Genomic DNA, 27014 nt, shown 5'->3' on the forward strand with positions numbered 1-27014 from the left:
TTATTAAAAATGTAAGTCCTTAATAATTCCTTGAGGAATAAGCATTTTATTACCAGGAATATGATCTAACCCTTGATTTCTGTAGAAATCTGTCCGTTAACATAGTAAGGTCTAGGTCATGCAACAATTTAGGTAACCATTCAATTCCATGCAGTTTAAATGTTTACATTTTTATGAAGAAGGGAGTGGGGAGGAAGAGGATAAAAACATATCCACCAAGGGTCTCATGTTAGGCTGAGCACAAACACCAACGCGCAGCAGTACTGTGACCTACCCGATGTGAAGAGGCTCTGCGGCTCTGGTGCTGTAGGCCAGTCACTGGATGTCTGTGGGGAGCTGGGGAAAGGAGGAAGCCCACTGGGGATCGGGTTGGGATGGCGGAAGTTGTCTGAGAATAACGACTGTGACTCAGTTACTGCCCCTTCAAAAGGAGACCGTGCACTGTGATTGGATGAACTGATGGGGAGGACTGGATTGGATTTGGATATACCAGGTGGTGGTGAGGGCTTATCACTGTTGGATATCTGAATAAAACAGGAAAAGAACAGAAGAGTCAATACAGGTCCATACATTTTAATAAGCCACAGTTAGAAAGGCTTGCAACTAAAGGGAGTAGAACAGCGGTCTTCAAACTGGCATACTGGAAGACATTTTTATGAGCATGAATTTTCAGAAAATCCATCAACTTACATGTGTTCTCTTTTCTAAAACTGACTCTCCTGGAAAGACTAAATCAGACTCCTCTCCTTTTATAACCTAACTTCTCTCACTTTACAAAAAAAAAGAACATTTCTTAATCTCTGGAACCTGACTATAGAATTTTGCCAAGTGTGAACACTTTCTGGGAGCCAAACAAAATTTATTAAAAATATTCAGATTGGCAATGAGAGAATGACTGACTCTAATGACCAGATTCTTTTGCAAAGTGGGTGATTCCTGATACTTATTTTCAAAGAAAATGCAAGGAAGATCTAATCATGTTATTTCCAAATACATCCTTAAAAAATAATTTTTATGGTAAATCTTTACATGATTCTTAGGTATTTAACTTAGGAGTTCAAAGATTTGAGTGATACTGACGTCAAACTCTTCTTCCATTTACTTACTTAGGAACAAGACGTCTCAGCACTTACATTTAGAAAAATGCCTAGAACTGCTGCTGAAACTCGTCTCCTTTTCCCAGCAGGTAACATTTGTCTAGGGATACATGAACACTAATTCTAAAATGGCCCTGTCTATCTCATCAAGAGAGGAATTTCCAATAGAAGTTTAGTGTTGATTTTTAATGATTAATTTTTATCAAAATCTATGCTTATATAAGTTGCTTTGGTCAAATCAATACTACAAATAAAAATTCAGAAGAAAGAAATTTGGCAATTAAAGCCTTGTATCAGCAAAAATACTTTGGCTTTCATTCAAAATTTATATGTCTATTTTCATTTGAGAGAAGTTAATACCTATCACACATAAAAACTATATTGCATTAAGATAAAATTCTGTAGTGGCAGTGGAAATAGAAAAACAAGTTCAAGGAGAAAAAGGAATGATGTAAAAGTCCTGAATTTTAAAGGAGAGCTTGTGTATTTTTTTCTAATGGATGATGGAGTAACAAAACAATCTGAGATTTAAATTTCTTAGATATTTATTAACAAGTAATGTAGCACTTTTATTTAAAAGTACCAATACTGGCAATCTGCTGAAAATTACATCCTTTGCAATTATTTTTAACTTGTTATAAAAAAAAAAACTCTAATGTTAACCTAAAATATACAAGAGGAGAAACAGATTTTCAAATTGTTGTATGGAATTTATGAGCAAAACGTTTGGGAAACCACTGTATTTTAGATCTCTAAGTTTCTCACAAACACTGTGGGAAACTGGCCATTCTTTATGGAAGAGATTAGAAGTACAACTTTTCATCAATGTAAGAAGATGCACAGAAACATAAGCAGTGAAAAGCTAGCAGCTAGACAAGATCATGCAAAGCATGTTTGAAAAGTCAGGACCTCACTCAGTATCATTAAGATGCAACTTTCAACTTGACTATTTGGTTTATCATTTGGGGAAAGGGGAAAACTTTGGGGGGCAAGTACACTGAAAGAAATAGAAAATTTAAGTTGACACCAAGGGACAAGGGGAACATATGGTAGAGAAATAATTCAAAATCAAGAATGCACAAGTCATGTTAGTCTGGGACCACTTGGTATAGGGTCAAAAAGACCAATAATATCAGCAAACTCTAAGGACACTGATGTATTGCCACACAATGTAATAATATATGGTCATCATAGTAATTCTGAGTCATCAAGAAAGGGTTAAATTATGCTCTATATATTCTGTAGAGGAAAAGAAGGCTAATATAATACGTTTAACAAAGATGTCCATGAAAAGTGCTTTTGCAAAATAAGCACTATATAAATATATATCTTTGGCCAGGAAAGATTACCCTGAGCTAACATCTGTTGCCAATCTTCCTCTTTCTTTTTTTTCCCTCCCCAAAGCTCTCAGTACATGGTTATATATTCTAGTTGTAAGTCATTCTAGTTCTTCTACGTGAGTCACTGTCACAACAAGGCAGCTGACAGACAGGTGGTCTGATTCTGTGACTGGGAAGTGAAACTGGGCCATTGAAGCAGTGAGCATTGAACTTTGATTACTAGGCCATCAGGGCTGACTCTCAAAGTGTTTTTAAATTGTTTCAGAAAAGTATTTTTCACTATCTAGAAAATTCACTTGTATAGAATACCTTGTTTTCAAGGGATGGCAGATAAATGAAGTGATACAGTGTCAAAATCTTACCAGCTGGGAATTATCCCCATTGCCTATACTGAGAGAATCTGAAGGTTTGTCGATGGAGCTGTAAAAAGAAAACAAATCAAATAAAATCAAAGTCATTCTCCCACAATAAAAACCAACTCCCCAAAAGCCAGAAAAACAGACATTTTATCATCGTAATGTTTATCGAAGCACTGTGATTTAAGACATTAGGTTAGACATTGAGGACACAAACAAGTGTAAGATGAAATGCCTACGCTTGTGGAACTTATATTCTGATTAGATTCTCTAAAACAATGGGTGATATAATAGCTGGAAAGGAAAAGATACCACTCTAAAATAGATATTACTCTAATTAATAGGTCAAAAATTTAATCCATTATTTAGTTTTGTTCATGTGATAAACATATTCCTCATTAAAATTCTTGAAATAATACCCATTTTTCTCGGTGTTTGACAGAAGGGCATAAAAGTTATTGAAATGTTCTCTACATGTTCTTAAGAGCAATAAATTTCTTCTAATACTTCAATATTCTAATCCTAACCCTAGAGAAGGCAAATGCATGTGTGTACACACACATGCACACGCAAGACTAACAGAAGCAAACTTTTGTGGAAACTATTGACTCAAAAAAATCCATTAAATCTTAACTACTATATAGAGAAAATTCACTACCACAGTAAAGCAACACATAACTGCTAACTGCAAGTCCATTTTAAGTCATCTGACAAAATATAACTTTTATAAGCATTTCAACACTGACCCAGGGAAACATTTCTATAACTATTTAACCCAGAACATAAACAAAAGTATTAGTACCCAAATATTAATACTTATTTCAGATACAATAGTATAGCCAAAAACAAATAAGATTCCAGATTTCTCAAAATTATCTTATTGTCTGGAAATATATACAAAGTCACCTTACAGATGGGCAACTTACTCATACCACATCTGATTCCTCTAGAAAAATTTAACAAAGTCTAGTATCTCATCTGAATACCAACTGTATCTTCTGCAGAAACATTGCCAAATGCTCATGAATTTGACAAATAGGTCTGAAATTTACTTGAAAAGCATCTTTAGTCATTATTCACAAAATGTCAATAAATCAATTCATATGATTAAGTCAAGTGGGTAATACAAATAATTTTAAGATATAGCTCTGAGGCACCCAGTCTTCACCCAGTGCTCCAGCCCTGCTCCAGCTCCACATTTTCTGGGAGAGTGGCACAGAGAGAGAGGGGCTGGCCAGGGGAGGGGCACAGCTGGGGAGAAAGTGCCAGTCCCCAGCGAGCACTCCAGCCCCACAATCGCCCAGAGTGAAGCACAGTGAAGGGGGCCACTTGGGGGAGGTGCACAGCTGGGGAGAGGCACTCCATTCCCACCCTGCACTCCAGCCCCACACTCCAGCCCCACAGTCACTGGGAGCAAGGCATGGAGAGAGAAGTGGTGGCTGGTGGAGCCCCATGAGCACCCAGATCACCAAGCAGAGAGAGAGGCAGCAATTGGGAGAGGCATGTAGGTATAAGAAAGTGCCCCTTCCCCCACCTGTCACTCCAGTCCTGCTATCACCCAGAGTGAGAAGTGGAGGCTGGTGGAAGCATAGGGGAAGAGCACCCTTCCTCCTGCCCAGTGCTCCAGATCTGCCATCGGCCAGAGTGGCACACAGTGAGAAAAGCAGTCAGCAGCTGGAGCTGGGTAGCCCCTGACTGTGCCAGGCCCAGAATTCACAGGTCCTGATCCTCACCCAGTGGAGGCATGTGGCAGCAGTGACAAGATAATAACACCATGCAGAGGCAAAAATCCACACCTTCAAGCAGTATGAGAAAGTATATTAAATCTCCAGACCAGAAGGAAAATGGCAAGTTCCCAGAAACCAACCTTGAAGACACAGAAATCCATAGCCTAAATGACAAGAATTGAAAATAGCTATCATAAAAGAACTCAATGAGTTACAAGAAAACACAGAAAGACAAATTAATGAATTCAGGAGCTTCTTCACAAAAGAGATTGAAACGTTAAAGAAAAAACAATCAGAATTAGTGGAGATGAAAAAGACAATGGATGAGATTAAAAAAGATCTGGACTCCCTAAGCAACAAGACTGACAATATGGAAGACCAAATTAGCAATTTAGAAGACAATACTATAGAAATGCTTCAGAGGGTGGAGAAGAGAAAACAAAGACTAAAAAGAAATGAAGAGGCTCTCAGAGAAATATCTAATTCAATTAGGACATGCAACATAATGATTATAGGTATTCCAGAGGGAGAAGATAAGGAGAATGGAGCAGAAAGCTTGTTCAAAGAAATAATAGTGGAGAATTTCCAAAACCTGGGGAAGGAGACAGAAATCCACATGAAATAGGCTACCAGAAATCCCAACTATGTTAATGTAAAAAGACCTACTGCAAGGTATATAGTAGTGAAGCTGGCAAGTCAATGACAAAGAAAAAATATTAAGGGGAGCAAGGCAGAAGAAAATAACTTACAAAGGAACCCCTATCTGGCTTTCAGCAGATTTCTCAGCAGAAACCTTACAGGCTAGGCGAGAGTGGAACGATAGATTCAAACTCCTGAAAGACAAAAACCTTCAGCCAAGAATACTCTATCCAGGGAAAATCTCCTTTAGATATGATGGAAAAATACAAACTTTCCCAGATAAACAAAAACTAAGGGAGTTCATTGTCACAAGACACACTCCCTCCAAGAAATCCTGAAGAAGGCCCTCACACGAGAAAGGAATAAAAGAACACAGGAAAGGGGCTACAAAGCCTGTAGCAAGGAGATGAATAGGTAGGTAATAGTCAGAAAATGGCAGCTCTCCATCAGATCAGGTTGGTAAACACTTAACTCCTACATCAAGGATAAAGAAAAGGAAAATACCAAAATAAAAATTATATCATCTTAATCACAAACTCACAACACAAGATGGAATAAGATATGACGAAAATAACTTAGAAGGGGAAGAGGAAAGAGATGGAATCAGTATAGTCTAAGGAAATAAGAGGCAATCAGAAAATGGACTATCTCATCTACGAGACTTTATATGAACCTAATGGTAACCACTAAATAAATAATTAGAACAGAGACATATATGATAAACAAGGAGAAAATGAAGGAAACAAACATAGAAAACTACCTAATCAAATCGGTAGCCTGAAATACATGGGACGAGAAACAAAGGATATGCAGAAGAACCAGAAAATGTGCAACCAGATCAACTTAATAGACATATAGAGAGTACTCCATAAAAAACAGCAGAGTATACATTCTTCTCAAGTGCACATGGAACATTCTCAAGGATAAACCATATATTGGGAAACAAGGCAAACCTCAATAAATTTAAGAAGATTGAAATCATATCTACTATCTTCTCCAACTATAATACTATGAAACTCAAAATCAACTACAAGAAAAAAGCAGGGAAAGGAACAAAAATGTGGAGGCTAAACAACATGCTACTGAACAACCAATGGGTTGTCAAAGAAATAAAAGGAGAAATCAAAAAATATTTGGAGACAAATGAGAATGAAAACACACCATACCAACTCATATGGGATGCAGCAAAAGTCGTCCTAAGAGAGCAATTTATAGGCCCATCTCAACAAACAAGAAAAGCTCAAATAAACAATCTTAAACTACAATAACAGAATTAGTAAAAGAAGAACAAACAAAGCCCAAACTCAGCAGAAGGAGGAAAATAATAAAAATTAGAGCAGAAATAAACAAAATTGAAACAAAAAAGACTGTAGAAAGCATCAATGAAACAAGGAGCTAGCTCCTTGAGAAGATAAACAAAATGGGCAAGCCCTTAGCTAGACTCACTAAGAAAAAAAGGGAGAAGTCTCAAAAAAATAAAATTAGAAATTTAAGAGGGAAATTACAATGGATACCACAGAAATACAAAAGATTACAAGAGAATGTTATGAAAAACTATATGCCAACAAACTGGACAATCTAGAAGAAACAGATAAATTCCTAGACTCTACAACCTCACAAAACTGAATCAAGAAGAAAAAGAAAATATGAATAGACCAATTGCAAGTAAAGAGATCGAAACAGTTACCAAAAACTTCCCCCAAAATAAAAGTCCAGGACCAGACAGCCTCTCAGGAGAATTCTACCAAAGATGCAAAGATTTATTACCGGGCCGGCCCAGTAGCACAGTGGTTAAGTTCTCACATTCCACTTTGGCACCCAGGGTCCATGGGTTTGGATCCTGGGTGTGGACATGGCACTGCTCATCAAGCCATGCTGTGGCAGGCATCCCACATATAAAGTAGAGGAAGATGGGCATGGGTGTTAGCTCATGACAAGTCTTCCTCAGGAAAATGAGGAGGACTGGCAGTAGATGTTAGCTCAAGGCTGATCTTCTTCTTCAAAAAAAAGATTTATTACCTATTCTTCTCAAACAATTCCAAAAAATTGAGGAAGATGGAAATATTCCTAACACATTCTATGAGGCCAACAACACCCTGATACCAAAGCCAGATAAGGACAACACAAAGAATGAAAATTACAGGCCAATATCACTGATGAACTTAGATGCAAAAACCCTGAACAAAATATTGGCAAACTGAATACAGCAATACATTAAAAAGATCACACACCATGATCAAGTGGTATTCATACCAGGGACACAGGGATGGTTCAACATCCACAAATCAATCAACGTGATGCACCACATTAACAAAATGAGGAATAAAAACCACATGATCATCTCAATAGACGCAGAGAAAGCATTTGACAAGATCCAACATCAATTCATGATAAAAACTCTCAATAAAATGGATATAGAAGGAAAATACCTCAACATGATAAAGTCTATATATGACAAACCCACAGCCAACATCATACTCAATGGGGAAAAACTGAAAGTCATCCCTCTGAGAACAGGAACAAGACAAGGGTGCCCACTCTCCACTCTTATTCAACATAGTACTGGAGGTTTTGGCCAGAGAACTTAAGCAAGAAAAAGAAATAAAAACTATCCAAATTGGCAATGAAGAACTGAAACTCTTGCTGCTTGCAAATGGCATGATTTTACATAGAGAAAACCCTAAAGAATCCATCAGAAAACGATTAGAAATAATCAACAACTACAGCAAAGTTGCAGGGTACAAAGTCAAGTCACAAAAATCAGTAGCATTTCTATACTTTAATAATGAACTAACAGAACAAGAACTCAAGAATACAATCCCATTTACAATTGCAACAAAAATAATAAAATGTCTAGGAATAAATTTAACCAAGGAGGTGAAAGACCCATACAAAGAAAACTATAAGACACTACTGAAAGAAATCAATGCTGACATAAAGAAATGGAAAGATATTCCATGCACGTGGATTGGAAGATAAACATAGTTAAAATGTCCATACTACCTAAAGCAATCTACAGATTCAATGCAATTCCAATCAGAATCCCAATGACCTTCTTCACAGAAATAGAACAAAGAATCTTAAAATTCATACGGGGCAACAAAAGACCCTGAATAGCCAAAGCAATCCTGAGAAACACGAACAAAGCTGGTGGCATCGCAATCCAAGACTTCAAAATATATTACAAAGCTATAGCAATCAAAACACCATGGTACTCGTACAATAACAGACACACAGATCAATGGAACAGAATTGAAAATCCAGAAATAAAACCATACATCTATGGACAGCTAATCTTCGACAAAGGAGCCAAGAACATACAACGGAGAAAGGAAACCCTCTTCAATAAATTGTGCTGGGAAAACTGGACAGCCACATGGAAAAGAATAAAAGTAGACCATTATCTTTCCCCATGCACAAAAATAGACTCAAAATGGATTAAAGACTTGAAGGTAAGACCTAAAACCATAAAACTTCTGGAAGAGAATATAGGCAGTACACCCTTTGCCATCAGACTTAAAAGGATCTTTTCGAATACCATGCCTACTCAGACAAGGGAAACAAAAGAAAAAATAAACAAGTGGGACTTCATCAGTCTAAAGAGCTTCTGGAAGGCAAAAGAAACCAAGATAAAAATGAGAAAACAATCCACCAAATGGGAGAAAATGTTTGAAAATAATACATCTGACAAGGGGTTAATCTCCAAAATGTATAAGGAGATCACATAACTCAACAACTACAACAAAAACAACCCAATCAAAACATGGGCTGAGGATAAGAACAGACATTTTTCCAAAGAAGGTATACAGATGGCCAACAGACACATGAAAAGATGTTCAGCACCACTAATCATCAGGGAAATGCAAATCAAATCTACAATGAGATATCACCTTACACCTGTCAGAATGGCTATAATTAACAAGACAAAAATTTAAAAATGTTGGAGATGATACGGAGAAATGGGAACCCTCATACTCTGCTGGTGGGAATGCAAACTGGTGCAGCCACTATGGAAAACAGTACAGAGATTTCTCAAAAAATTAAAAATAGAGATAGCATATCATCCAGCTGTCCCAATTCTGGGTGTTTAACGAAAGAACTTGAAATCAACAATCAAAAGAGACTTGCCCACCCCTATGTTCATTGCAGCATTATTCACAATAGCCAAGACGAGGAAGCAACCCAAGTGCCCATCAACTGATGATTGGATAAAGAAGATATGGTATATATCTACAATGGAATACTACTCAGCCACAAAAAAGATGAAATCATCCCGTTCGCAACCATATGGATGGACCTTGAGGGCATCATGTTAAGCGAAATAAGCCAGACAGAGAAAGACAAACACCATATGATTTCACTCACATGTGGAATATAAACAAACTTGTGGAGAAAGAGAACAAATTAGTGGTTATCAGGGGAAGGGTGGTGGGGGGGGTGGGCACAAGGGGTGAAGGGGAATACTTATATGGTGTATGGCAAATAATAATGTACAAGTGAAATTTCACTACATTATAAGCTATTATGACCACAATAAAAAAAAAGAGATAGCTCTGAGTCCACTAAGTTTAGAGATATTCAGGGAAATAAGACAGGTGCACAGCAACAAATATCAGCCAATGCCAACTATTCAATGAATTGTTTAAACAATAAATGCCATAGGTATTTAAGAGAAAGAGAAGTCACCACAAATGGGGCAATTAGGGAACCTTTCCTAGAGGAGTTCAAATTTAAGTAGGTCCTTAAAAATATTTACACATTAGAAGGAAAAGAGGGAAAGATCAGCACTAAAGGAAGGAAGAGCAAGTATGTCAAGAATCAAAAGGTCGAAGATAGGGTTGGGGGAAAGTTAAGTAATTAGGTAGCTAACATATACAATGATTTTAGCAACAATAGGAGGTCAGGATAGAAAGATATACTAAGGCCAGTCATCAGACGCCAATGTAAATTTGTGAGCACAGAAATGACATACAGCAGTGTTTTAGGAAGTATAATTTGGTGGTAGCACAAAGACAGACTGGAACATAATACAGATAATATGGCATAAATTTGTAATATTTTTAAATATTTTCTTGTTTTGTTAAAGTACACATAAAATTTACCATCTTAACCACTTTTAAGCGCACGTTGAGTAGTATTAAACACATTCACGTTGTTGTGCAACCAACATGACCATCCATCCCCATAACTCTTGTCATTAGGTAAAACTGAAACTCTATACCCACTAAATGATAACTTCCCATTTTCCCCTCCCCCTGGCATCCCACCATTAAATTTTCTGTCTTTGTGATTTTGACTACCCTAAGTATCTCATATAAGTGGAATCATAAAGTATTTGCCTTTTTGTGACTGGCTTATTTCACTAGCAATAATCTCCTCAAATTTCATCCATGTAGTAACATATTGCAGAATTCCCTTCCTTTTAAAGGCTGAATAATATTACATTGTATGTATATGCCACCTTTTGCTTGTCCATTCTCCCATGAACACTTGAGCTGCTTCTACACATTTTAACTATTGTGAATAATGTTCTTATAAAACATATGTATACAAATATCTCTTTGAAATCCTGCTTTCAATTCTTATAGGCGTATATCCAGAAGTGGAATTTCTGTATCATATGATAATTCTATTTTTAATTTTTTGAGGAACCACAAAAATGTTTTCTACAGTAGCTTTACCATTTACATTCCCACCAACAGTGCACAAGAGTTCCAATTTGTCCATATCCTTGCCAGCACTTTTTGCTCATTGGATAGCAGCCATCCTAATGGGTGTGAGTGGTACCTCATTGAAGTTTTCGTTTGCATTTCCCTAATGATTAGTGATGCTGAGCATGTTTTCATGTGCTTCTTGACTATTCATATATCTTCTTTGGAGAACCGTCTATTCAAGTGCTTTGCTCATTTCTGAATCATGTTGTTTGATTTTTCTGTCGCTGAGTTTTAGGAGTTCTCTATATTTTCTTGATATAAATCCCTTACCAGATATATGATTTGCAAATGTTTTCTCCCATTCTATGGGTTGTCTTTTTACTCTGCAGATAGTGTCTTTTGGTGCACAGAATTTTAAAATTTTCACGAAGTCCAATTTGTCTATTTTTTATTTGGTTACCTGTGTCTTCAGTGTCATATCCAAGAAATCATTGCCAAATCCAACGTCAAGAAGGTTTTGTCCTATGTTTTCTTATAAAAACGATTTTATTGTTTTAGGTCTTACATTTAGGTTATTGATCCATTTTGAATTAATTTTCATATATGGCATTAGGTAGATCCAACTTCACTCTTTTTGCAGGTGGATATCCAGTTTTCCCACTACTACGTGTTGAAAAGACTGTCCTTTGTCCATTGAATGGTCTTGTCACTCTTGCCAAAAATCATTTGACCGTATATGTGATGGTTTATTTCCAGGCCCTCTGTTCTATTCTGTTGGTCTAAATATCTGTCTGTATGCAAATACCACGCTGTTTTGATTACTGTAGTAAGTTTTAAAATCAGGAAGTATGGGTCTTCTAGTTTTTTTGTTCTTTTCCAAGATTGTTTTGGCTATTTGGGGTGCCTTGAGATTACATGTGAATTTTTGGATGGGTTTTCTTTATCTCCATTAGTTGCTTAAAAGTGTTGCTTAATTTCCAAAACTTTCTGAATTTTTTAGATTTCCTTAAGTTAATTGTTTCTTTGTTAACATCTTGTTGTGGTCAGAGAAGATACTTCATCCCATTGTGGTATATCTATCTTTTTAAATCTATTGACACTTAATTTGTGGCTTAACACATCCATTCTTCTGAGTGGGGTATTGAAGTTTCAACCATTATTGTAGAACTATTTCAAAATCCCTTCTCTTTTGTCAGCTTTTGCTTCATATATTTTGATGGTCTGTCATTAAGTGTGTAAATGTTTATAACTGTTATATTTCTTGCTATATTTAACATTTATTAATATATAATGTCCTTCTTTCTCTCTTGTAATCTTTTTGATTTAAACTACATTTTGTCTGATAGTAGTATAGCCACTCCTGCTCTCTTTTGATTACTATTTGCATGGAATATTTTTTATCCATCCTTTCAGCTTCAACCTGCTTGTGTGCCATCTACAAGAGATTCACTTTAGATCTAAAGACACATAGTTGGAAAAAGAAGTAAAATTACGTGTTTGCAGGTGGTAAGGTCATATAGTTGAATCATGTGTTTTTATCCATTTTTTGTCTTTTGATTCGAGAGTTGAATTAATTGGCATTTCAAGTCATTATTGTTAGGAAGGGAGGTACTTATGTCATTGTGCTATTTGTTTTCTATATGCCTTTTAGCTTTTTTGTCCCTCATTCCTGCATTATTGTCCTCTTTTGTGTTTAGTTGATGTTTTGTAGTGAAATATTTAATTCCTTTCCCATTTCCTTTTGGGTATCTTCTAGAGATAAATTCTTTGCTGTTATCATGAGAATTACATGTAACATGCTAATGTTATGACACTCTAATTTAAATTCATACCAACTTCAATAACACACAAAATCTCTGCTCCTTCACAGCTATGTCCCCACCCCTTTCAGTTACTGATGTCACACAATTACATCCTTAGGCATTGTATGTCCAAAAACATAGACTAATAATTTTTTAAATGCATATTCTTAAGTTATGTAGAAAACAAGATTTGGAATTAGAAATCAAACTTACAATAATACTAGTTTTTACACTAATGTGGTTTTTTTCCTTAAATGTATTGATCTCAAATCATGTATAAAACAAAAAGTATACTTACAAACCACTGTATGATAATACTAAATTTTATGTGGCCATTGATTTACCTTTATTGAGATCTTTCTTTCTTTCTATAGCTTCAAGTTATTATTCAGTGTCCTTTCATTTCATCTTAAAAGACCACCTTGAGCATTTCTTACAGGCAGGTATAGAAGTCACAAACTCCCTTAGTTTTTGTTTACCTGAGAATGTCTTAATATCTTCCTCATTCTTGAAGGACAGTTTTGCTGGATATAGGATTCTTGGTTCATAGCTTTTTTTTCTATTAGCACTTTGAGTATATCAGCCCACTGTCTTCTGGCCTCCGACGTTTCTGCAGAGAGATCTGCTGACAATCTTGAGGATCCCTTGTATGTGATGATTCACTTCTCTTGCTGCTTTGGAGATTCTCTGTTTGTCTTTTCAATGTCTGACTATAAGGCGTCTTTGTGTGGGTCTCTTTGTGCTCATCTTACTTAGAGTTTGTTGAGTTTCCTGGATGTTTATATTCATGTCTTTCATTAAATTTAGGAAATTTTCAGGGAGTATTTCTTCAAATATTCTCCCTGCGCCCTTCTCTCTTCTCCTTCTGAAACTCCATCAATGCATATATTGGTCCACTTAATGGTGTCCCACAGGTCCCTTAGGCTCTGTTTGCTTTCCTTCAACATTTTTTCTTTCTGTTCCTCATATTTGATCATCTCCATTGTCTTATCTTCAAGGTTGCTGGTTCTTTCTTCTGCCTGCTCAAATACACTCATTGAATCCCTCTACTGAATTTTTGTTTCAGTAAATGTAATTTTCAGCTCCAGAATTCTTTTTGGTTTCCTGTTAGGTTTTCTACTACTTTATTGATATTTCCATTTTATTCACATGTCATTTTCTTCTCTTTCTCCACATCTTTTAGTTCTTTACAAATTTTTAAGAGAGTTGTTTTAAAGTCTTAGTATATCTACCATTATGTGTTTTTCAGGGACAGTTTCAGGTGATTTATTTTTTTTTATTTTGCATGGACCTTACTTTTCTGTTTCTTTGTATGCCTTGTGATTTTTTTGTTTGAATCTAGTAATGTGGTACCTCTGGAAATCAGATTCTTCCCCCTTCCCCAGGGTTTTTTATTATTGTTGTTACTGTCTTTTTTCATTGTTTTTGTTTTGTTGCTTGTTGTAGGCTCTCTCTGTGCCAAAGTTCAGCCTTAGGTGTAAACTTAAGGTCTTCTCAGGTCTTTTCTGAGCCTTTCCCTGGACATGCACAGTCACTTTCTAATTTTCCCAGTATATGCAGTTGTTTTTGAATGTCATAGTCTTTAATGGCTGTCTCTGTAAAGAAAATGAAAATTGAGAAAGGGGGGAAATGGGCACTGGCCTTATAAATCCTCTGGAAATCACTTCAGCCAGAGAAAGTGGGGCTTGCAACAATGGGGTAGACGCAAGAACAATGGCTACTCATCTCTTTTTCTGCACTTCTGTGATCAGAAGCAGTAATCAGCAACCAGAGCAGAGATCCCCAATAATTGGAGGACAGGGCCCTTTTTGCCCACTCTGACTCCCCCAAGCTGTGTGCAAGCTGCTCCAGGAAGATGTGCACAGCTATCTGAGACATGTCTAGGGGGTGGGGAATGGGTAGCTACTACTGTGCTAAGAGCTAAAATTGACCAAAGTTAACCACCAAATCTTCCCCTGGGAGTTGCAATCCTTCAACGGACTTCAGAGTTCCAAAACAGTTACATGAGACAGATTTTGCCAGTTCAATTGTTGTCCAGGTAAAGAGATGGATTCCTACATCCCCGTCTTCCTCACGCTTGCGTTTTTCTTACAATATGGGAATTGGGGCTTAAAGTTGATAAAAAGCACTAGTAATAGAAATAAAAAAGTGAAAGCAAGATATTACAAAGGAAGAATTGAAGTGTCTTGATCTTGGTTCACCTTCCCAGCCACCATGATTAAAGAACACTAAATAATAATTTTCAATATAGTGAGGTCAGTCTTGCTAATGTCAAAGGCAACATGTGAAAATATTATTACATTCAAAACAAATCTTAAGACTGTTTCTGTATTTAAACTTTGATGATGAAGATTTGTAAAACAGAAGGGCAGAGATGGGGAGGAAGGAAGGAGGGTAGGCAGTTTCCAAGTTTGAATGCAGGCAGCCAAGGTTGCCCCTGCCTCAGCCTTCTGGGAAGTTTAGAGTGGGCTGTCCCAAAAGCATTTTGATGGTTTTAGTTTCTGATTATTATAAAGTATTTAAATGTAGCATGGGCCCGTGTTGGCCTTTCAGGGTTGTCTGGTGTAAGAGGTTGGCCTGCTGCAGGGCACACTCCTGCTTTCACTGTGCTCCTATTCAGGGGGTGCTGGGTGCAGCTGAGGTACAAAAAGAGGACATGCAGGATCTGTCCCTGGAGCTGCCATAACATTGGCTACTTGCAGCACACCCTGGGTTCAGGACATTATTCTGATGGGTTCTAGAGGTTATCTACTCATCCTGCATGTTCTGGGAGCCCAGGAATGGTGCTGACCTCAACCCTGTGCTACAGGACATCAGGGTAGAACCATCTCCATCTGCTTCTTCTGGTAATAAAATCTCCTGTTGGAGTCCAAGGCAGATCCCACAGTGTTCTGAGCACTTTCTGGTGAGGTTCCTGGGCAAAGAATGTATGTCCCTGGATGTGCATGTTGGATGTGATAGTGAATTCTAGTGTCAACTTGACTAGGCCACGGTATCCAGATAGTGGGTCAAACATTATTCTAGATGTTTTTATGAAGATATTTTTGGATGAAATTAACATTTAAATCAGCAGAATTTGAGTAAAGCAGATTACCCTCTACTATATGTGTTGGCCTCATCCAATCATTTGAAGGACTGAATATACCAAAATACTGACCTCCCCAGAGGAAGAGGGAAATCTGCCAGTGACTGCCTTCAGACTTGAACTGCAACTCTTCCCAACCTGCCAGATTTTGGAACTGTTAGCCTGCATGATCACATAAGCACACTCCTTCAAATAAATCTCTTTCTCTCTCTCTGTCTCTATATATACATATACAGTTATGCATGTGTGTGTATATATGTATATGTGTGTACATGTAGGTACATACACATCCTACAACCTGTTGGTTCTGTTTCTCTAGAGAACTGTGACTAATCCATTGAGTGTACAGAGAGAATGGGTTCACCTGGCTCTTTACGATTTACACATCATGACAACAGTGGTGCCCCTCCACTGAAGGCCTCCCATATCCTTTGACTTTTTCATCTCCCCATGAGAAACTGACATGCAGGTTAAGTCTTAAGATCAAAACCCACTCTGTCTGACACCACATCCCCAGCTCTTACCACCTCACCACACCATCCTATGACACATGAGCTGAGAGACCCATAAGGATCGCCCTGGTTATATGCAGGGATCAGAGCTTTGCCAGCACTTCACTGTCCAAATTAAGGGTCAGGAGGGGGTTTCCAAGCAGCTGGGTGGGCAGGGCCTTCATGCTTGGAGAGTGCCCAAACTTGTGTTGAGAAGAACGGAAAGAGGAGTGCTCCTGTCACTGCAGCTCAGGCCAGCCACCCCCAGCAACTCAGGAACAAGCCAGCACATGGGAAAGAATAAATGTGTTGTTACAGAGGTCCCTGCACATAGTAGGCCTTAAAGGAACATGTACTGGCTCTGCATAGCCACTCCCTCGTTGCAATACCTTTCACCCCAATCCTATTTTGTCTAAGGCTATGACTTCATTCCCAAAGCAGTATGTGCCAGTGGGCCCCTGGTCAGAGTGGACCTCAGCAAATATTGTGTGCTTTTTCCCCACAGTTAAGTGCTAGGAGTGTTGTCCTGACATTCACTCCTCAGCCCCAACAGCCCTCTGCTTCCCTGCCTTCTCCTGCAGTGTGCATTGGATATTGGCACAGCCTGAGTTGGATTTGTTGCATCAAACCACCCTCAGATGGTCCTCATTCTCTTTTCCTCCCCACCAAGGACTCTTCCTATATTAGTCAGGTATATTTTTCTATCTTGACTGATGATATCTTTCTGTATCAGCCAGTACTCTATCTGTCACAGAAATAGAATCAATAGTATAGGTATAGGTGTAGGTATAGAGATTTATTTTAAGGAATTGGTTCACACAATTGTGGAGACTGCAAATGTGAAATTTGTAGGACAGATCAGCAGGCTGCAAATTCAAACAGGAGCTGATACTGCAGTCTTGAAGCCTGTTAAAATAATTTAAAAAGGAGGCCATTAGGTTGAGGGGGCTCTGATGCCTTGGTAGCCTACATAAGCAAACCAAAACCTAAGCCAGAGTCAGTGCATTCAAATCCAAGAAAGTGAAATTTCAGACCAATCCATCACAGAGTGATGTCATAGTGGACTGAGTTGTTCCTTTTTCCTCTCTCTTCTAAGTTACAACTAAATGTGCATTCATTAAACAACAGAAGATTCCCTACACAACACAACACAACAAAATGCCTAAGAGATCCATGCAGCTATACATCTGAAGGTGGGTGGACTGGATCCCCAGGAAGCCATGGAACTAGGTGAGCAGACTCCTCCCCCTCCACAGCAGCAGCACTCTAGGTCGTGGATCCTCACACAGCAGCCAGTGTGACTGTGAGTGGAGGTGGGGGCAGCCTGGCCCACACACAGATGCTTTCTGAGTGGTAACTCATCCTGCAGGAGGACCCACTTACCAACATGGCCATGCCTCTGCAAACTTTCCACACCAAGTAGTAGCTCAGCCCCCACAAAGCACCCCACCTGCCAAGTGAAGCAGATCAGCTAGACCAGCCCACAGAGCACAGTTGCCCCACTGGCATGAGCACAATCCCCAGAGTCAGTCCATGCAAATGTGGAGCAGCCTGAGTGGCACAACTACCAATGGAGAGGGTGGGATCAGAAAAGACAGCTCCTGCCACCCCGTAGCAATGGCAGCTGTAATCTGAGACCTGATACTACCACAAATGAGCTGGCAGAGGATCAATTCATCAAATACCATGAAGACCTACAGTAACACTGAAAAAAAAAAGGAAAATGACAAGTCTTGAGAAACCAAACCTGAAGTCACAGATTACAATCTGAACGACAAAGAATTCAAAATAGTTGTCATAAAGAAATTCAATGAGTTACAGGAAAACACAGAAATACAGTTCAATGAGCTCAGGAGTAAAATTAATTAACAGAAGGGATATTTCACCAAAGAGACTGAAGGTCTTTTAAAAAACTACACAAAAATTCTGGATATGAAGAACACAATTAATGAGATAAAAAATAATCTAGAAACCATAAAAAATGGAGCAGACTTTATGGAGGACAGAATTAGTGACTTAGAAGATAGAAATATAGAAATGCTTCTGGTGAAGGAGGAAAGAGAACTAAGATTTTTTAAAAATTAAATTCTTCAAGAAATGTCCAACTCAACTAGGAAGAGTAACATAAGGATTATAGATACTCAGAGGGACAAGAGAGGGAGAAAGGAGAAGAGAGCTTGTTCAAAGAAATAACAGCTGAGAACTTCTCAAACCTGGGGCAGGAACTGGACTTACAAGTACATGAAGGCAGGAGAACTCAAATTACATCAGTGCAAAAAGTCCTTCTCCAAGGCATATAATATGAAAACTGTCAAAAGCCAATGACAAAGAAAAAATATTAAGGGCAGCAAGGCAGAATAAAATAGCCTACAAAGGAACCTTCATCAGGCTTTCAGTGGATTTCTCAGCAGAAACCTTACAGGCTAGGAGAGAATGGAATGATATATTCAAAATACTGAAAGACAAAAACTTTCAGCCAAAAATACTCTATTCAGCAAAATTATTCTTCAGATATGATGGAGACATAAAAGCTTTCCCAGATAAACAAAAGCTGAGAGATTCATCACCACTAGACTTGCCTTACAAGAAATGATGAAGAGAGCCCTCCTATCTGAAACAAAAAAGACAAAGGCCTACAAAACTTTGAGCAAGGAAATAAATAGACAAAATAATAAAATTGAGGCTCTCTATCAGAACAGATTAGCAAACACTTGATTAAAACATAAAAGATAAAGGAAAGGAAAGCATCAAAAATAATTATAAAAACTTCAATTTAGTCACAAACTTACAATGCAGAATAGAATAATTTGTAACAACAATAACTTAGATGGTGAAGAGTTAAGGCATGGCATTTGCTTTGGCTAAGGAGATAAGAGCTATCAGAAAATGGACTATCTCATCTTCGAGATCTTTTATACAAACTCATGGTAAACAATAAGTAAAAAATAAGAACAGAACCACATTCATAAAGAGAAAACTTAGAAAATCATCACAGAAAACCACCAAACTGAAATGGGAGTCAGAAATACAAGGAAAAAGAAACAATAGAAAAATAGAACAACTGGAAAACGAGATAAAATGGCAGTATTAAGCCCTCATATATCAATAATCACTCTAAATGTAAATGGATTCAATTCCCCAAACATGAGACACAGAGTAGCTGGATGAATTAAAAAACGAGACCCAACAGTATGATGCCTCCAGGAAACACATCTCAGCTCTAAAGGCAAACATAGGCTTAGAGTGAAGAGATGCAAGAAGATACTCCAAGCAAATGGCAAACAAAATAAACCAGGTGTCACCATACTGATATCAGATAAAGCAGATTCCAAGATAGAAGAGACAATGAGAGACAAAGAGGGACAGTATATAACGATAAAAGAGACATTCCTCTAAGAGGACAAAACTCTTGTGAATACATGTGCACCTAACACAGGAGCACCAAAGTATAAAAGGCAACTATTAAAAGACCTAAAGGGAGAAATTAACAGTAACACAATAATAGTAGGGGACCTCAACGCCCCCTTACACCAATGGATAGCTTCCAGACAGAAAGTCAACAAGGAAAAAGTGGCCTTCAATGAAACAGTAGACCAGATAGACTTAATAGATATATATAGAACACTCGATCTAAGAACGGCAGAATACACATTCTTCTCAAGTGCACATGGAACATTCAGAAATATAGACCATATGTTAGGAAACAAGGCAAGCCTCAATAAATTTAAGAAGATTGAAATTATATTGAGTATCTTTTCTGACCACAATGCTATGAAACTAGAAATCAATTACAAGAAAAAAACTAGGAAAATCACAAACATCTGGAAATTAAACAACATGCTACCTAACAGCCATTGGATCAATGAAGAAATCAGAGGAGAAATAAAAAAAATCTGAAGACAAGTGAAGGTGAAAATACAACATACCAATTCTTATGGATGCAGGAAAAATGGTACTAAGTGGGAACTTTATAGCAATACAGGCCTACTTCAATAAACAAAAGAAATTTCAAATAAGTATCTTGAACTATACCTAACAGAACTAGAAAAGCCAAAAGTCAGCAGAAGGAGGGAAATAATAAAAATTAGAGCAGAAATAAATTAAATAGAGAATTAAAAAAAAACAATAGAAAAGATCAAAGTAACTGAGACATGGCTTTTGAGAAGATAAACAAAGTTGACAAACCCTTAGCCAGACTCACTAAGAAGAAAAGAGAGAAGGCTCAAATAAATGCAATTAGAAATAAAAGAGGAGAAATTACAATGCATATCCCAGAAATACAAAAGATAATAAGAGAATACTATGAAAAACAATATGCCAACAAACTGTATAACCTAGAAGAAATAGATGAATTGTTGGACTCATACAACCTCCCAAAACTGAATCAAGCAGAAATAGAGAATCTGAACAGACCAATCACAATTAAGGAGATTGAAACAATAATCAGAAACCTCCCAAAAAACCAAGTTCAGGACCAGACGGCTTCTTGGGAAAATTCAACTGAACTTTCAAAGAAGATTAATACTGATCCTTCTCGAATTATTACAAAAAGTTGAAAAAGATAGGATTGATTATAACTAATTCCACAAGGCCAACATTATCGTGCTACCAAAACCAGACAAGGATAAAAAAAAAAAGGAAAATTGCAAGCCAATATCACCAATGAACATAGATGCAAAAATTCTCAACAAAATATTAGCAAATCAAAAACATTCAAAGGATCATACACCACAGTCAAGTGGAATTTATACCAGGGATGCAGGGATGGTTCAACATCAGCAAATCAATGTGATACACCACATTAACAAAATGAAAAATAAAAACCACATAATCATTTCAATAGTTGCAGAAGAAGCATTTGACAAGATCCAACATCCATTTATGATAAAAACTCTCAATAAAATGGATATAGAAGGAAGGTATCTCAACATAATAAAGGCCATATATGACGAACCCACAGCCAACATCATACTTAATGGTGAAAAACTTAAAGCCACCCATCTGAGAATGGGAACAAGACAAGGGGGCCCACTCACACCACTCTTATTCAACATAGTATGGGAAGTTTTGGCCAGAGAAATTAGGCAAGAAAAAGAAATATAAGGTATCCAAATTGAAAAGGAAAAAGTAAAACTCTCACTGTTTGTAGATGACATGATTCTACATATAGAAAACACTAAAGAATCCACCAGAAAACTATTAGAAATAATCAACAACCACAGCAAAGTTGCAGAGTACAAAATCAACTTACAAAAATCATTTGCATTTCTATAAACTAATAATGAACTAGTAGAAAGGGAACTCAAGAATGAAATCTCATTTATAATCACAACAAAAAGAATAAAATATCTAGGAATAAATTTAACCAAGGAGGTGAAAGACGTATACAATTAAAACTATAAGACATTGTTGAAAGAAATCAAAGAAGACATAAAGAAATGGAAGGACATTCCATGCTCATGGATTGGAAGAAAAAAAACAGTTAAAAAGTTCATATTACCTAATATTAGTTCATATTACCTAAACAATAAAGTTCATATTACCTAAACAATCTACAGATTCAGTGCAATCCCAATCAGAATCCCAATGACATTTGTCACAGATATAGAATAAAGAATCTTAAAACTTATATGGAACAACAAAAGACTAAGAATAGCCAAAGTAACCCTGAGAAAAAAGAACAAACCTAGAGTCACCACAATCCCTGACTTCAAAATATACTACAAAGCAGGGGCCAGCTCCGTGGCTGAGTGGTTAAAGTTTCACACTCTCTGCTTCGGCGGCTGGGTTTGCAGATTTGGATCCTGGGCAAGGACGTACTCCATTCAGGAGCCATGCTGTGGAGGCATCCCACATATGAAATACAAGAAGATTGGCACAGATCTTAGCTCAGGGCTAATCTTTCTCATGCAAAGAAGAGGAAGATTGGCAGCAGATGTTAGCTCAGGGAGAATCTTCCTCACCAAAAACAAAAGAAAAAATACTACAAAGATAATAGTAATCAAAATAGCATGGTACTAGCACAAAAACAGACACACAGATCAATGTAACAGAACTGAATGCCCAGAAATAAAACCACGTATTTATGGACAGCTAATCTTCAATAAAGGAGCCAAGAACATACAATGGAGAAATCAAAGTCTCTTCAATAAATGGTGATGGGAAAACTGGACAGCCACATGCAAAAGAATGAAAGTAGACCATTATCTTACACCATACAAAAAAAATTAACTCAAAATGGATTAAGGACTTGAATGTAAGACCTGAAACCATAAAACTCCTTGAAGAAAATATAGGCAGTACACTCTTTGACATTGGTCTTAGCAGCATCTTTTGGAATACCATGTCCACTTAGGCAAGGGAAACAAAAGTAAAAATAAACAAATGGGACTACATCTGACTAAAAAGCTTCTGCAAATCAGAGGAAACCATGAAAAAAAAACCAAAAAGGCATCTCACCAACTGAGAGAAAATATTCGCATATCATATATCTGAAAAGGCATTAATTTCCAAAATATATAAAGAACTAACACAACTCAACAACAACAACAAAAAAACAATCAAATCAAAAGAATGGGCAGAGGATATGAACAGACATTTTTCCAAAGAAGATATACAGATGGCCAACAGGCACATGAAAAGATGTTCAACATCACTAATTATTAGGGAAATGCAAATCAAAACCACAATGAGATTATCACCTTACACCTGTCAGAATGGCTATAATTAACAAGACAAAAAACAACAAATGTAGGAGAGGATGTGGAGAAAAGGGAACCCTCGTACACTGCGGGTGGGAATGAAAACTGGTGCAGCCACTGTGGAAAACAGTATGGAGATTTCCAAAAGATTACAAATAAAAATATCATATGATCCAGCTATCCCACTACTGGGTACTTATATAAAGAAGTTGAAATCAACAGTACAAAGAGATTTATGAACCCCTATGTTCATTGCAGCACTATTCACAATAGCCAGGACATGGAAGCGACCCAAGTCCATCAACTTATGAATGGATAAAGAAGATGATGTGTATATACACAATGGAATACTATTCAGCCATAATAAAAGACAAAATTGTCTCATTTGCCACACATGGATGGACCTTGAGAGTATTATGCTTAGCAAAATAAGCCAGGCAGATAAAGAAAAACACACGTGATTTCACTTATATCTAGAAGATAAACAAACACATGCATAAGGAGAACAGATTAGTGGTTACCAGAGGGGAAGGGGTAGGGGAAGGGAAAAAGTGGTAAAGGAGCACATGTGTATGGTGAATGACAAAAACTAGATTATTGGGGGCCAGTCCCATGGCTTCATTATTAAGATCGGCGTGCCCTCCTTTGGCGGCTCGGGTTCACAGTTTCGGATCCTGGGCATGTGGACCTACACCACTTGTCAGCCATGCTGTGGCAGCAACCCACATATAAAGTAGAGGAAGACTGGCACCAATGTTAGCTCAGGGCTAGTCTTCCTCAAGTGAAAAGAAAAAGAGGAATATTGGCAACAGATGTTAGCTCTGGGTAAAACTCCCTCAGAAGAAAAAAACAAGAAAAAACAAAAAAGCTAGACTATTGGTGGTGAGCACGATGCAGTCTATACAGAAACTGATATATAATAATGTACACCTGAAATTTATTCAATGTTATAAGCCAATATGACCACAATAAAATAGTTAAAAAAAAAAAAGAACAACCCATCCCAAATAGCCAATTAGGCTTTCCCAAATAAGGCAACTGCGTAAGCTATAGCCCATCAAATAATGTCTTTGCTTTGCTTCAGTGCCTTCTCTATAAAATCCAATGGCAGAATTGGACAGGATTTGAAGAACAGAAGGCCAGAAGAGGGGATGTGACGACTCTTGGTTCGGGAGACATCTGGGCTCCCCTAGAGCAAAGCCTAGCTCCTGGATCCACAGAATATTTATTACAGCACGTTATATAGGCAGACCCTACCTCTTTAAGCCCACCATATCACACATTCACAAAATTAGACTTTATTTAAGATAATACTAATAAAATCAGGTGTATATACTGACATAAATTATTAAAAGAAAGAGAAAATTTTATGATGCAAGAGGAAAAGGGGAGAATTTAATTTTTTTGCTGCAGTGAATCCTTGAGTAGGAATGAAGGGATGGGCTCTGGAGCACAAAGGGAGGGAATCAGCTCTAGAGAAGAACCATATGGTCCATTCACTGTAACAGGAGGGAAAACCAAGGATAAGGGTGCAGAAGCTGGTAGATGGAGAGATGCGGATGCTGCTGATTTCAACCCCACAGATCTCTCAGTGAAACAGGAAGCTGAGAATCAGGATGAGGACAGAGGTAGAAGGAGCTGCTTAAGTGAGGAAAAAGAGAGAACAAATGGACTTGGGAAAGGTAGCATGACTGCCAGGCAGCATTGAGGACCCACGTGAAGTTCATGGTCATGAATCTAAGATAAGAGCAATCAATGCAGTTCAGCTGCATGGGTGCAGGCACAGAGAAGGTGAAGGTTGTTTTTGATCAGCATTAAGGTTTTGCCAAGACAGTGTGATGAAGAGAGAGCAGACCAAGGGCGTTAAGGATGCAAGAAAGTGATGATTATGATTGACCAGGGAATTGAAGCTGAGCGAGGAGGGAGGAGAAGACAAGAAGGGGGTGGGAGGACAGTAGACTCAGATCTTGGCCAATTAAAGGGTCATTGGACTTGAGGGACTAGAGGTAGTGAGCCAGAAAAATAGGAGGAAGTGGTCAGAGATTGCTTGAAAATGAGACTGTAGGAAGTAGATCGCAAGGTCTAGACTAGAACGTGGCCACGGGAATGAGCTGCTGAGATGGTGTGAAGGACCAGGTTATTGGAGGAGGAACAAGAGGCCAGGGTGGAGGAAGGATGAGCTATACAGATATGAAGTCATCAATTATTAAGACAGAGGACTGTTGGAGAGACAGTACCCAATGCACTGACATCCTCAAGGAAGGGGGTTTAGTAACCAGGGTCTGGAGATGCCATCAACAAAAAGGGGCACAGGCAGAAAGTCTGATGGCACGAGGTTCAAAGCAGAAGTAGAGTGGAGATGTCCTGAAGGAAGTGGAAATAAAATTCCTCCCCATTCTCGCTATCCTAAAATAAAGTGTTAATTTCTGTTTGTTAATCAACTTCTGGTAGAGTTTTACAAAGGTTACATTTCATTTGAGTATGTTATCTAATTACAGCAAAAAAGAAAATGTGTAGAGGCTCATCACAGATTTTGTAAAGAATATCATCAGTTTTTCACAGGCTAAGACTGCAAAATGTCTTCTAAGAACAAACAGATTCGATACTTATAACATTAACACAAGGATGTATATTGTATACATGTGTATCTTAGGAATGAAAAACTGTTCAAAAGAGCAGAATTGGTTTAAAAACTTCACAGGCAAATGGTGAAAAAACAACATATGACTTTTCATCAACTAAGGTTATACGAAAGGGGGACACCTTCCGTGTTAACTCCAGCGGGTGTTTTTAGAAGTGTGGAAGTGACAAGGTGACCAGAAAACCATATGGCCAGTGGGAACTGACTTGGCTTCACAGGGAGAAAATGTAGTCAATGAAGCAGATTTGTAAAGGCTTTGATCTCTGTGCATATCAGTTTCCCCCAGGGTGGCAGGGACTTCAGGCTCATACTCTTAAGGAACAGCTGCCATACTATAAAATCAGTATGATAGGATTTTTAATTAGGGATGATAGTAAGCTGAATAATGGTTCCCAAAGCTATCCATGTCCTAATCACTAGCACCTGTAAGTGTCATCTTACATGGCAAAGGGACTTTGTAGCTGTGACTAAGCTAAGGATCTTGAGATGGGGAGATAATCCTGGATCAAATGGGCAGGCCCTTAATGTAATCACAGTGTCTTTATAAGAATGAGGCAAGAAGGTCAAAGGAGAGAGAAGAAGATGGGAAGATGGAAGCAGAGGTTGGAGAGAGACACTCTTTTCTGGCTGCATGCCCAGTTGTGCAAGCAGTGCGGGATAGGTTGTGGAGAGACCGAAGGAAAGACCCAGAGACAGTATAAGAGACATAAGGGTTTATTGGGATTTACTTACAAGGAGTGTCCAGTGGCAGCCGGCTGGACAGAGTTGTGCACCCGCTACCATGGGCAGAGAGGGGGTTGCTTATATAGGCATGGAAATAAAGACTATGTGCTTGCCAAGAGGGACTGTCCTTGGTACGATCAGCATTCCCAAGAAGAGTAGCTCATGTGGAAGGGTTCCGTGTTCCTTCAAGACATGATGTTCTTTGAGTGAAATAAGTTAAGATCTGGGCTGGCCAGGCCCTGGATCATTACAAATCTCTGATGGTTGGTGTACTGCCCAGAAGGGGGCCAGAAGGACACATGGTTGCTATAGGGCACATAGGCCACGGCCCTACACTCCACCCCCTTGTGTCTGAATGGCCCTTACAATCTTAACGCGCCATTCTTCCGCGGATACCCTTGAGCCAGACACATAGAACATTGTAACCATATATCACAACAGCAATAGAGAGCATAGCAAGAAAATAAAAGTAATACCAAAAAGGCAAGAATGCCAAAGAACACTCTCCTCCATGGTAATTCTGTGGTGGAAGAGAGAGGCAGTTGGCTGCATTCCCAGCAGGTGGAGCAATTTTGTATGTCAGCAATGGTGTATGCCCAATCAGCAAAGAGGTTGGGAGATGTTGTCCTAAGGACAAAAGTAAGACATTCACTGGGAACTAAAACAGGGAGGTCATGATCATCCAAGAAGACACACGCGGTTGGAGTGGTATGAGATAAGGGAGGAACATCACACCAGAGGGAAAGAATGAAAGTGCC

At 38.1% G+C, this 27014-nt stretch overlaps 1 protein-coding gene across 2 annotated transcripts in view; it reads right to left on the bottom strand.

The window, feature by feature from the left end:
* Nucleotides 1-274: 274 nt before the first annotated feature.
* The window catches only part of LOC124244035 (solute carrier family 23 member 1-like), a 73522-nt gene continuing 46782 nt past the window's right edge, over nt 275-27014 (bottom strand). Inside the window, exons 13-14 of one of the 2 annotated variants that reach the window (XM_046670246.1) lie at nt 2800-2857; nt 275-524 (exon numbers count right to left, since the gene is read on the bottom strand). In XM_046670246.1, the coding sequence (XP_046526202.1) occupies nt 2823-2857 (35 nt within the window). In that variant the 3' untranslated portion in view covers nt 275-524; nt 2800-2822. Of the gene's footprint in view, nt 525-2799; nt 2858-16966; nt 17098-27014 lie in introns of those variants that run through there. The other variant, XM_046670247.1, reaches the window with a different exon arrangement.

Source organism: Equus quagga, chromosome 8 (assembly GCF_021613505.1).
Source record: "Equus quagga isolate Etosha38 chromosome 8, UCLA_HA_Equagga_1.0, whole genome shotgun sequence".
Lineage (NCBI taxonomy): Eukaryota > Metazoa > Chordata > Mammalia > Perissodactyla > Equidae > Equus > Equus quagga.